Source organism: Equus quagga, chromosome 12 (assembly GCF_021613505.1).
Source record: "Equus quagga isolate Etosha38 chromosome 12, UCLA_HA_Equagga_1.0, whole genome shotgun sequence".
NCBI classification, from domain to species: domain Eukaryota; kingdom Metazoa; phylum Chordata; class Mammalia; order Perissodactyla; family Equidae; genus Equus; species Equus quagga.
The window spans coordinates 95,691,775-95,704,262 of NC_060278.1; the positions used below are offsets into that span (position 1 = coordinate 95,691,775).

Genomic DNA, 12,488 nt, shown 5'->3' on the forward strand with positions numbered 1-12,488 from the left:
GGGGACAGCTCCCCACCCACAAAAAGTATTTGGAAATGTGTAGGGACATTTCTTGGTTGACACAATGACTAGGGGATGCTAGAACTCAAGCTTTCTGATTCTTCTTCCTCTTCTCTTCCGTGACACTAGATGCATTATAATCTCAGGACGCTTCTCCACTCCACCCCTGGCCTCAGTGTTGTCCATCAGACAGAGCTGAGACAAAATTTGAAAGTAAGATTTCAGTGTTCTTCCCAGCCAAGCCAGGAAAATGAGAACGTGCCGATAGCCCTCCTTCGCGCGTGCGTACAGACTCCTCCTGGAGGGAAGCCTGACGGGGCAGGGAGGACGGCGTGCACCTTCCTCTGCCTTTGAGCCCCACATCGCCCTTGCCTTTAGTCACTTACCAAACCCTCTCTGGGGCCTAAACCGTGCTCTTGATCCTTTACTGTGTACCAGGCACAGTGTTAACTGCATTACCTGCTGTTTTGGGCACTTTCCAATATTAGAGGTGTTTATTTTAAAATCAGCAATGCCGTGGAGATTTCAGGGCACCAGGAGACCTAGAAACCATTCGACGAGTGTTTCTGCTGCTCCTCTGCACTCAACACATAAGACTATTACAAAACAGATATTACCACGCTGGTTTCAACCCTTTGCTTGTGAGATGAATTTTTTCCCCTTGTGTCTGGAGCAGATCTAGACCCCTCCCCAGCGTCTCAACCTTTTAGGAGGGGGCATACACAGAAGGTTTTGTTTCCACTGGGTGTGGGCTTTGCCTTCTTCTAAGTGCTTTTGAGACATATGTGATTGAAAAGGATGACATCTAGTTATGTAGAAGCAGGTTTAATTGGCAGCAAGATTAGACAGCAAGCTGGCACAATTTTTGGACAAGGATTTTTTTCATAGGAATTTTGCACATTACATATCCCATTGGTGGAAATTATGTGGAGTTTTATCTTTCTAAGAAAGGAACAGACAGATCTTGGTGGGATTTTCTTGAGAATAGTGGTTAATGGTCAAAAGTGGTCATTTTCATGTTTTTCCCAAAGAGAGGGAAGACTCCTTAAATATATGGGGAGTATTAAAGGAGCATCCAGCCTGGAAAGGGGAGTTTGCTCAGCCTACAGCATTGGGAAGCCGTCTCCATCTCTGCTGTCCTCAGCATGGCTTTTCTCAGGCCAACTCCTGCCTCATGGCGCCCCTGAGTCTCAGGCTCCCAGCCTCACCACTACAAGAGGGAAGAGATCTTCTCCTTTCAAAGGGCTAGGGTCCCAGGATTGAGTCCCCTTGGCTCTGCTTGACCTGGCTTGGATCACACACTGTGCCCAGGAGGATGTAATACCCAGATTGGCCAAGCCCACCTCTGGAGCCAGGAGCTAAGTCAATTTTACCCAAACTACATGGCTAGCGTGGGAAGAGGTGGTTCCCTAGGGAAAATCAGGGTGGTGTTATGAAATAAAGGGGCATATCTGATGGCAGAGGCACAGATGTCCATTAAGGGAAGTATTATTATGCCATTCTACTTATGAGGAGATGTAGGCTCAGAGTGAGGAAGTAACTTGCCTAAGGTCACACAGCTGTTACCATTCAACCCCAGGTATGTCTGACTTCATAGCACATACTTTTAACCTCAACACTTGGTTGCATTTCCATTTCAGAATGTGATGCTCTGTTTGGAGTTAAGAAACATTAGCTGCTGCTTAAAGGGGCCCCTTTACTAACCTAAGTAGAGTCATGCTAGTAGAATATCTTTCTCTTCCATTTTTAAACAACAGTTTTAACAAAGAGATAAATCTTAGCCTGTCTGATTACTTGTTTGTATTCATTTCTGTAATATACTGTTCATTTCTTATGACCTTAGACAGATGGATACCGAGCAACTATCCAATTACGGAAAACATCCGAGCCATATACTTGACCTTAGAAAAACTCATTCAGTCTGAAGAAACCCAGGTGAATGGAATTGTAATTCTTGCAGACTACAAAGGAGTGAGCTTATCAAAAGCATCTCATTTTGGCCCTTTTATAGCCAAAAAGGTGATTGGCATCCTTCAGGTATGGCCCGTATTTGTCACACGCCTGTTCTGTGCTTGTTTTGGCTTTCCCTGGGGCCCTGTCCTTTTGCTTCAGATTCTGCATGATACACAAACCCCGCTTCCCACTGCTACAATCAGAAGAGTACAGAAGCGTCATGGGGAGAAAGGTAAAAGTCCTCTTTACCCCTCATTCTCATCAGGGTCCAGTAGTTTTTGAGGTGCCTTCAGTCTGGACAAGACCAGCTTTAGGGCGGGAGTCCAAACACCAGAGAAATGCTTTCTGCATTTTTGTGTGTGTGTCCAGGACACAGAGGAGAAACTCTCCTAACAGATGACACTGAGCAATTGTGCTGCTGCCCGAGGCGATGGAGCCTCCTGCCCTTTGTGGGACCTGGCAGCGTGGAGCACTGTTGGCCAGATGCTTTCATACCTCACGTCCTATGCTTTAGCCGTAAAGTTCCTTACCTACCTTCACAGTATTTAACGGTTTGCAGAGCTCTTTTACAGTCATTGTAACCCATTTGGTCCTTCAAGGAATCCTCTGAGACAGACAAGGCAAGAATTATTTTTCCTTTTTGATAGATGGGGAAGCTGAGGCCCAGAGGATGTAGCCCGGCCCAAGCTCACAGCTCATACAGGTTGACTCCTCATTCATTCTGACCCACCCACAGGGGTGCTGTCTCTTGTCACGTGTGGGGCACCAGAGATAACAACAGTTCTCCTCATTGAATTCCACAGTGTGTTTGGGCCCCTACTGTGCACAGACTGATTATTTAAACATCAATGTCACATTAGGTCATTATTGGAAATTTGAATTCTGGCTTTGAGCCAATACTCTGGCTTTCCTCAGCTTCCACTCTTCTTTTGGTGCCCCTGCTAAATACTGTGCAGATTCAAGTGTCAGGATAATAAGTTTGGATCAGCGTTTTTCTAGTCCTGTAAGATGACCTGGGGGACAAAAAAAAGTTCTAAGGTTAAATAAGTTTGGGCAGTGTGGGATAAGAAGTCTTTCTTGTGAATTTCGCAATAAACATTTGCATATTGAAAGCTCTGAACAGTCCTGCAGTTAAGGAAACCTGTTTGACTATGTTGGTCTCCTCTTTCTCAAACTTAGTTATCTACTATAGAACCCTTTTTTGCATCACACCTAGTAATACCCAGGGAAATACACTTCTGGCAACGCTGATCCAGAAGGTCTCCTATTTGCTCGATCCATCCATACAGACTCAGACCGTTTTTGCTACAAGAAGAGCAGCTCTCCATTTGTTTGCCTAACTCTGTTCTAACTCAGCTCTGGGTCCCAAGAGGCTCTTCCCCTGAGGCCTGTCTTCCTGTTTCGCCCCGAAGTGGGCTGTCATTGAGGAGGCCGTGAGAATCAGACCAGACTGATGTTGGGGCCTAAAATGAAGAAGATTTAAGTGGGGAGGCAGGCTGTGGAAACACAGTTTGCAGATACTGCACATCTTCTAACGTTCCCTTCCCTTTCCCCACAGGATGGTTTCCCCATTCGGATAAAAGCAGTCCATGTAGTGAATGAACCTCGAATATTTAAAGGCATTTTTGCCATCATCAAACCATTTCTGAAGGAGAAAATTGCAAACAGAGTAAGCGATGATCCTATTGACTTAAGATACTTTTTTTTGCTTCTTTATTCGTGACAAGTATCTATAAATTTATTGTGACATCAGTAAACTAATCTTAGTTTATTATTTTTGCCCTGGTACTACTAATTTGGAAAGAACGGGGTTACAGAAAAAATAAATGAACAATCCTTTCTGTGAGAGGAAGAATAAATTAATAAGAATATAATATCTGACAGTAGAGAGAGCAGAGGCAGGATTGTTATCATAAGAGCTCCCTTGCTCTGTCATCATTTAGACTTTTTCGTATCCTGGCCTGGGCATTGGGAGCCAACACTGCATTTTATGTTCAAGAGGACGTGGAGGAGGGTAGTCATTGGGCAGGTAGTTCAAAAGAGTTCTGGCGATTTCTTACCACAGCTCCCTGGGATTTAAAAATGCTATTTAAGCCTTTGCACTTACATAATTTCTTGTCTCTCTGTAAAAAGTTTGTGAAATAATTCAAGGTTTATGAAATATGTGAGTTTTTAGCTTAACTTGTATTTAAGAAAGGATAGATGACACTTTAAAAGATAGTCTTCCTTTCTGACCCAGAAGAGCCAGTTCTCTTTTAACCTTTCCCAGTACCAAAATGAAATGGGGTGGGTGGTATTTTTCTCCTGCTTTCCTGGCCCTAGGAACATTGTGGTCATTCGATGACTCAAGACACAGTCTTGAATTTTGTGCTCTCTTTCAGAGAGGAAACAGAGAATCTCAAGGTTGCAAGGGAGGGAACTTAAAATCCAGATCCAGATTCCCAGACCCTTTGCCTGGAGATTTTAGCTCAGCAGTTCAGGAGTAGAGCCGAGGAATCTGTGCTTTTAAAATCTCCTTAAGTGATCCTGATGCACAGTTAGGTTTGAGAATCACTAAGTTAGTGGCCTCCCTGCCTGGGTTTGAACCCATGTTGGTTCCTGGAGATCCTGTTAGGAGCCTGCTTTCATCAAAGCAGCCTTTGGACCAGGTCCTTTATATCTGTGGAATGACCTTATTTGTGGCGCATAATCTTGTTCATTTGGTCCTTCCTACGTTCGTTCATTCATTTAAAAATATTTATACTATGTGCACCTATGTTGTAGATGAACAAAATAGACCAAAGTCTCTGCCCCAGAAGCTGACATTCTAGAGAGAGGCACAGACAATGGATTATGTATGTTTTCTGGCATTAGAGTGTGCTAAGTGCTATGGAGAGAAAGAAAGCAGAGAAAGCGGATGGTGAGTGCAGGGAGGGGAAAGCTTGCCATATTCAGTAGGGTGGTTAGAGGTGGCATCACTGACAAGTCGGCATTGGAGCAAAGACTTGAAAGAGCAGAGTAGTGAGCCTGACAGATCTCTGGGGGACCAGCAACAGCACAACCCTGAGGTGGGAGCATGCCCGGCATGCTGGAGGAGCAGCAGGGTGAAGTGGGAGGAGGGGGAGGCAGAGAAGGAACAGGGGCAGACTGTGACAGGCTCTGTGGGCCACTGTATGGACTTCGGCTCTTAGTCTGTGTGAGCTAGGAGCACTGGAAGGTTGCACATAGAGGAGTGATGTGACCTGACTGACATGAAAAGAGCTTAGATTGTGGTGGGACAAGGGTGTGAGCAGGGACACCAGGTAGGAGGCCAGTGTGGGAATCTAGGTGAGATGTGAGGGTGGCATGGTACCATTAGGGGGCAGCGCAGTGGTTGGATTCTGGATATATTTTGAAGGACCAGCCAACGGGCCACAGGGTATAAGAAGAGAATCAAGGATCCCTAAGCTTTTTGAGGAACTAGAAGGGCCAAGTTGCCATCAACTGTTCCTTTATTCATTCAACACATAGTTATTTGAGCACCTAGCACAAAGGAGGTTACGAATTACTGATTAACCTAAGGACATGTGTGTTTTCATCTCATTCCCCTTTAGTTTTTCCTCCATGGGTCTGACCTGAATTCTCTCCACACAAACCTTCCAAGAAGCATTCTCCCCAAAGAGTACGGGGGCACGGCCGGAGAGCTGGACATCACTGCCTGGAACGCGGTGCTGCTGGCCTCTGAGGAGGACTTTGTGAGAGAGTTCTGCCCACCTGACCCCGCCTGCGACAACATCCTGGGCCAGGCCCTGCTGCCCGAGGGGGTGACCTCAGATGCGCAGTGTGATGACTCCATGAGGGCTGTGAAATCACAGCTGTACTCCTGCTATTAGCCAGGTCCCTGTGGGTCTCACCATCTTTAGATCCTTTCCTTTTTTCCCTGGAGGGGCACAAGGAGAATCTGAGGTGCCATGGATTCGATCCTGCTCCCTGTAATTAAACTGCAGCATGGAGGAAAAGCCTGGAGAGCTCTGAGGGTGAGCCGTGGGGTAAGCCCTTGGTTACTTGAATTACTCTGTGTAAGACATGGAAAATGTCCCCCCGTGATTCCCAAACATTTGGAATCCCAGTTTACAACCATTAATCTGGAAGCTGTATCTGGTTCTTACACATCTCAAAGCCAGAAGAATCAGGACTAAAGTCACTTTGATCCTATGTCCCAGGAGAAAACCACCTGATTGGCCAGGCGGCACACTCCCCTGAAACAGTTTGGCCAAGCCTGCAAGGTGGCCACACGTGAGACTCGGGGAGTCTGGCGTCTTTCACATGAACCCTAACTACAGACCCCTGTTGCTCATCCGGAAACTTCAAGTTGGAGGTACGGGTCCCAGTTGCCATCACTGGGTTTGAAAAGCACCTTAACTGAATCATACAAGCATCAAGACATAAGCAGTACTTCTAGATCCAATTCGGGAACCAGAGATTTCAAGCACCTCTGGGATTCATTGGTTGAATCTTGCAATAGAAACAAGTTTTCCCAAACCCATAAGCCTTAGCCTTGGTTCTCAATAGAATCATACGGGGCCCTAGAAGTATGTGATTTTACTCGTCCTAAAATACTAGAAGCCAAGCCTATGTTGCTAAAAGAATTCTGGCTTAAGAATTAAGAGAGCTGGGCTCCAGCCTCAGATACATGACTGTGGCCAAGGCATGGGCTTCTGCAGGCCTCAGCTTTCTCATCTGTAAAAAGAGGCTGGATGAAATGATGCCCAGGGCCCTTCTGGCTGCTGAGGTTCTGAGATTTGGTTTAGTTATTGAATGTTAGACGTCGGTTTTCTGCAAGATGACTCTCTAGATGCAAGTGGTTGCATCCTGTTTTTTGTGGGCCTTTCCAAGAGGGATGTGTCTCCATTTGGCCCTGCCTTTAAAGAAACCAGTATGCATATTCTTGGGACCCAGCGATACCAACTTCCTTTTCATAGTGAGGGTTAAATTTGAAAAGGATGGCTTTTGTGAGGGCAGGTGAGATGACCAGGATCTTGTATGAATTCCTTCCATCCCTGAGACTCTGGCAGTATTTTGTAACCCTGGCAATGGGGAATGGTCAAAGTACTTGGGATTCTTAAATTTTGGTCTCTGGAAATGAAGGCAAGGGCAGGTTATTGCTGAGTCACTTCTGGAGCCCCTGCCCTCCGAAACCCACCTGAGTTTTTCTCTCTGTGTGGGTGAACAAACTAGTCTGTCCAGACTGAATGTTAGTTCTGCATTTCAGCACTTTAGACCCTTCCTATTGAGAATTTAGCCTTAGCCCAAGCATCAAATTAGGTGGTTCATCTGGTGGCTTGACCTATTGCCTCTCATATTCATTCCATGCAAATTATGGTGTTAAAAAGTGACAAGTACTGTGTTGTGTATATACCTTCTCCGTGCACTTGTCGACCACCAGGCAAGGTGGACAGCTCAGTTAGGAAGAGAACTGTGCTCTGAAATTCAAGGGCCAGCCTGTTGTTAATAAGCTGTTCATCTTTATAGCACTTTTTAAAATATTTGGAGAAGCTGGTGGTGGGAGATACTTACCTCATTAGTGCCAATTCTGAGGAAAGCCCTTTTCACCAGAGATGCTAACCCTGGATCCTCTAGGAACCTGGCTGAACTGGAAGTGCCAAAACGCACAGCATACCCCTGGGCTGCCTCTAGTTTCATCTGACAATGACAGTATGACCAGCATTGCTGAACAGATCTAAGCAGAATGGCTAAAGTAGAGAGTTCAGAACCCAACTGCCTACATGGGAGAACTGGTTAGAGGCTTTCTTGGGTTCCAAAGAGGAAAGAAAGATTAAAAATCAAAAAAAGGCTAAACAAATAAATCACTCAGCCCCACCAAGTTTCCAAGGTTTAAATTCTGCATTGCATTCCTGGCCAATTGCCTTTTTCTATGGACAACATAGAGATGGCGAAGCTCAGAGAAATATCTCAAAGACCAGGAAGGATGTTGCTCAGGCCTTTCCAGTTGGACCAAGCAGCCGTTTCATTCAGCTTCTGAAAGGATCCAGAGCCAAGGTTTGTCTGCCTCCCAGAGCTGCTGTGCTTTGTTTTGACTCCAAAGAGAGATCAAATAGTTTGGACCCTAGGAAGTTTGAACCACGCTGTGAAAGCAGGACCTCCCCTGGGTGAGAATCAAGGCAAGTCTCTGCGTGGCTGCACCAGGCGACTGTATCAAGTTGCCCCAGCCGGGCAGGGGGTGGCCAAGGGAGCACAGTGAGCGGTCCTCAGTAGCGGGCACACTGACAGAGCAGACCAGTGAACATCAGAACTGGGACTGTTTTCCTGCAGAGAAAAGCTCTGGCCCATTTCACAAACACCTCAAATTTAACTTTTCCCTAAATTCAGGCTAGTATCGTGTAGGGAAGCGAAGGGAATAGTAAATTAGGAGACCTGAGTTCCAGCTTTACCTTGCTGTGTGTGGCCTTGGATGAGGCACTGAACACCCTTGAGTCGTCATATGATAAAGAGGACCTAAACGCTGAGCTCTGAACCCTCTGTTCCTGGCATCAATTGGCTTCACTGCCACAGGGACACTGTCCCACATCTCTTAAAGTCCCCCCTCCCCCTGAGTTTTTTTTTTTTTTAAATCTTGGCACCTGAGCTAACATCTGTTGCCAATCTTTTTTTTTTCCTTCTTCTTCTTCTCCCCAAAGCCCCCCAGTACATAGTTGTATATTCTAGTTGTAGGTCCCTCTGGTTGTGCTATGCGGGACACCACCTCAGCATGGCCTGATGAGCGGTGCCATGTCCACGCCCTGGATCTAAACCGCTGAAACCCTGGGCCGCTGAAGTGGAGCACGCGAACTTAACCGCTCGGCCACAGGGCCGGCCCCTGGGTTATTATTTAGGAAATTTAGGTCTGAATGAATTAACACCTAAAGCTTCCAAATGAATCCGTAAGCTTAGGTAATATGGAGGTTTTCTTCCTCCTCTTCTCCTACATAGAATTCTAGAAAATTGTGCGTCTTCCTGGAATCCTGTTCTACTTTCCCAGGGAAAGGCTGCAAGAAATCTACAGAAACAGTCAGAAGTGCAACCCTGGCTTCCGGTCTTGAGCTCCTTCTTTGCCCTTGGCGAAGGTGGCTTTAGCTCCCTCATACTCCATCCTGCTTTCACGAGGAGCCACCTGTCCTTAGAGGTTTACAAAAACTTCAGCTCACAAGATACTCCAGTTTTGCCAGAAAGAGTTAGGGCAATCAGGCATTTCCCTGAATTCCTGAGAGAGTGTGCCTTTCAGAATTATCCTAGATGGGCAGTTTCTTGAAATCCCATTTGATTCTCAGATCAGTCATGGGATTACTTTTTCATTTGGTTAGGCAAAAGCTGTTGTACTGTTGTGGCATTAGAATAATACCTCATTTTGAAGTTTTCAGCTTTTAAGGTTTTCCTTTGAAACTTTCACTTAGGAAGTGAAATGAGAGCTAATGGTACAGGTGTGGCTGTCCCGTGGCATGAGAGGTGTGGAGGTACCAAACAGAAACATACTGACAGTTTAGGAAAGATGTGAGCTCTGGTAATGCCTCTCAGTTTTGGGATCTGTTAATTTTGTAAATCTAAAGTGAATTCCTTTCTGCTCTCCTGACTCAGAAATGGTTTGCTTGAAATGCCAGTAACAGGCATCAGAGTCAAATATTCCCCCACAGAACTTACTCCATGGGAAGACCCAGTGGATCTGTGGATGAGAAGCCAGTGACGAATTTACTGTTTGCCAGCTTGCTGCTCTTCCTTTCATCCCGCTGGGTGGCAAGTTTAGCCGGGCACAGCTGCCCCGGAGGAATCTTGTGGATATGCCTCCGTCTCTTGGCCTATCAGTGGGGACCTGTTACAGGTGAAATACTTGGAACCTCTCTGGGGCCACGAGCCTCTGCCACCACTCTGATAGGGTGGGAGGTGGGCTAATCTTCTGTCCAGACTTTGGGGTACCATTTCAGCCACTGGTCACATTCCTCGCTTCAAACTGAAATTCAGTTTGGCTTTGACTATAGGGACACGTGATGGTGATTCATCTACTTCAGTGTTTGTTTCGACCAAAAGTTTATTTTTCTAGTGCATTTTCTAAGTCAAAGTGGTGAAAACATGTAATTTTAGTATGCATGACTGAGTCTTAAACAATAAAAATCCCTGTAAGGTTGAGTGTGTGGAGTTCTTCTGTGACAATGAGTTTGAGGTCTTATCATTCCAGGTCGGATGGCCTGGGCAGTGCCTCCCTCCAGGTGAGCCCTCCAGGGAGGGGCACTGGGGCAGCACAGTGCATTCTGCAGATGGTGGGCTGGCTGCCTCTGAAGATCACGTGCAATGAGAAGACACCAGGGTGGAGAAAGAAGAACGGCGCCAGATGCACACGGTGGTAGAGATGATATGCATGTCCTTCCTGGACCTAACAGTTTCTGAGTGCTCATGTGAGCCGGGCGTTGATTAAGTGCTTCACATACAGAATCTCATTTAATCTGCAAGCACACTTAAAGAAGTAGTGGTATTGCCCTTGTGGGGAAAGTGAGGCAGAGAAAAGTTAAGCAGCTTGCCCAATGACACACAGCTTCAAGTAGTAGAGCTGGGATTCAAAGCCAGGCAGTCTGACTGGAGCCCACGATTTCCTCCTGATGGTTGGAGCGAGGCTGTGCTCTTATTGCTATTAGCCCATAGACAGAGCATAGAGGGAAAGAAGGGAGGAATTTTTTATAGAGTGAGACAGCGTCAGTCTAAAAATTGGCTTGTTTTCTAGCTTCTCAGAAAATATAAAGTAGAGGTTCTTAACCTCTGAATCTGAACCCAAGTTTGTAATGGAACATTTTTCAAGAACTACATGTAAGTCAACCCAGACTCCCTGAGGGGTTACTAGGGTGTGGCTTGATCAACTCTGCTCCCAGGCACGCTTAGCTTTTTCTCTACTCGCCCTGTTCCTTTCTACAGAGGAGCATGTACTCTGCCCCAGAGGAGACAAAAGCTGGGTCCCCATGGTGGGTCTGGTGTGTGGCAATGGGTCAGTTGAAGAAATACTCTCATGTAGGATGTCCACACTTACTGCTGGCTTTTGATGATGCAACAGGTAAGTACTTACATTTGCAACATACCAGCTCTTCAGGTCAGACTCTCCCTGAGGAGGCTGTGGAACTCAGGCTCGGTCTGTTTCTCACATTTGGAAAGATAGAGCTGATAGCTCCAATCCTTTCTACCGTAGAGGTGTTATGAGGATCAACTGAGGCGCTTTATATGCCATGGGAATTATTTTCCAGGTTATGAGTCAGCACTTTCTGGTTTCTTTTCCAAAATACCTCTTAGTTTTCTCCAATGCCCACTGCTCACATAGTACTGGTTTGGCAGGCCTATAAACAGTGGCAGCAAATGTTTCATGTTACTGCATTTAGAGCTAGTGAGTAATAAATTCCTTTAGTAACAAAATCCCTTCTGAAGAAAAAAATTTTCAACCAAATGCTCACCCTCTTACCTGATAAGGTAGCAGCCATTAGGGATACAGTGATCTGGTAAGATACTAGTTACTGTCTTCAGGGAGTTCCTAACTCTTTCCGTTAGTGATAAGTGGTTTAGAAAGCCAGCTGACTCCCCTACTTGGCTCCAAGCAGTTTCTAGTTTATATTGTCTCCTGTATCCTTAAGTGCCGAGACGATGGGGTCTAATTGAAAAAAGAACTGTTAAGCCCTGGGTTTGTTTCTCTGCTTCACCTCTTACTGAGTAACTGTGGGCAAGTCACTTTCTCCAAACCTGAGTTTGACCCGTAAAAGGGGGCGAATAATCACTACCTTACAGGGGTGTAGACAAGGTCTGTTCACTGGGACATGTAGCTATTTCTGTGATAGCTAAGTCTTCACCTGGGGATCTGAGCATCGTCTGGCTTGAGTCACCCAGCAGTAATTAGGACACCACTGAGTGGGCTGCCTGATTTAGGCTCCTAGGTAACAGGATGGATGGACCATTACAAAAGGAGTAAGGAGATGAACAGCAGCTCCCAGTCATAAGCATAAGCCTGGTATGTGCCACCTATCTGCAGAGATCAAATGCATGACTCATGTAACTGAATACTCACTTTAGCTTGAATGTATAAAAAGAAAATACAATTAAGCAAGGACTTGTAATGGACAAAAAAGCTGTCCTGGCCTGAGTTCTGGTTTGGTCCAGAAACATCTAAAGTGCCAATAACCAGGTCCTATTCTCTGGCAGTATTATTTGAATGTCAAGAGAAAGTTTTACTTCCCAACCAACTAAGTACCTTGGAAGACCAAGCTAGAAAGTAAACACCCAGCATGGGCCACCAAGCTTTCTCCCAGCTGTAACTAAGTAAAAGTGGTGGCCACTGCTGTTGCCTTTGATGGATTCCTAGAGCATACTGCTGACCTCAAAGCCAGGGCTCTCCATGTGCAATCCTGGGGGAAAGAGAAGCCTGCTCCTGGTGACGAAACACCAGATGACTCACCTGGAATGAGACAGCACCATGAGGTCTGATGATTCAGAACACTGCCCTGCTTTCAAGTACAATCCTGGGCTTACTCAAAATGCTGACATTATTTATGCGTGTG

At 45.9% G+C, this 12,488-nt stretch overlaps 1 protein-coding gene and 1 long non-coding RNA gene across 10 annotated transcripts in view; one reads left to right on the forward strand and one right to left on the reverse strand.

The window, feature by feature from the left end:
- The window catches only part of TTPAL (alpha tocopherol transfer protein like), a 38,807-nt gene extending 26,324 nt beyond the window's left edge, over nt 1-12,483 (forward strand). For 7 of the 9 annotated variants that reach the window (XM_046679636.1, XM_046679635.1, XM_046679638.1 and 4 more), the window contains 3 exons: nt 1,844-2,037; nt 3,512-3,622; nt 5,526-8,631. In XM_046679636.1, coding sequence (XP_046535592.1) covers nt 1,844-2,037; nt 3,512-3,622; nt 5,526-5,804 — 584 coding nt within the window. In that variant the 3' untranslated portion in view covers nt 5,805-8,631. Of the gene's footprint in view, nt 1-1,843; nt 2,038-3,511; nt 3,623-5,525; nt 8,632-10,138 lie in introns of those variants that run through there. The other 2 variants (XR_006891200.1, XM_046679639.1) reach the window with 2 other exon arrangements.
- LOC124248958 (uncharacterized) lies at nt 2,571-5,680 on the reverse strand. The gene is made up of 2 exons (XR_006891201.1): nt 5,568-5,680; nt 2,571-2,966 (listed from the first exon to the last, which is right to left on the reverse strand). It is a non-coding gene; the product is annotated as an uncharacterized LOC124248958 (long non-coding RNA).
- Nucleotides 12,484-12,488: the final 5 nt, after the last annotated feature.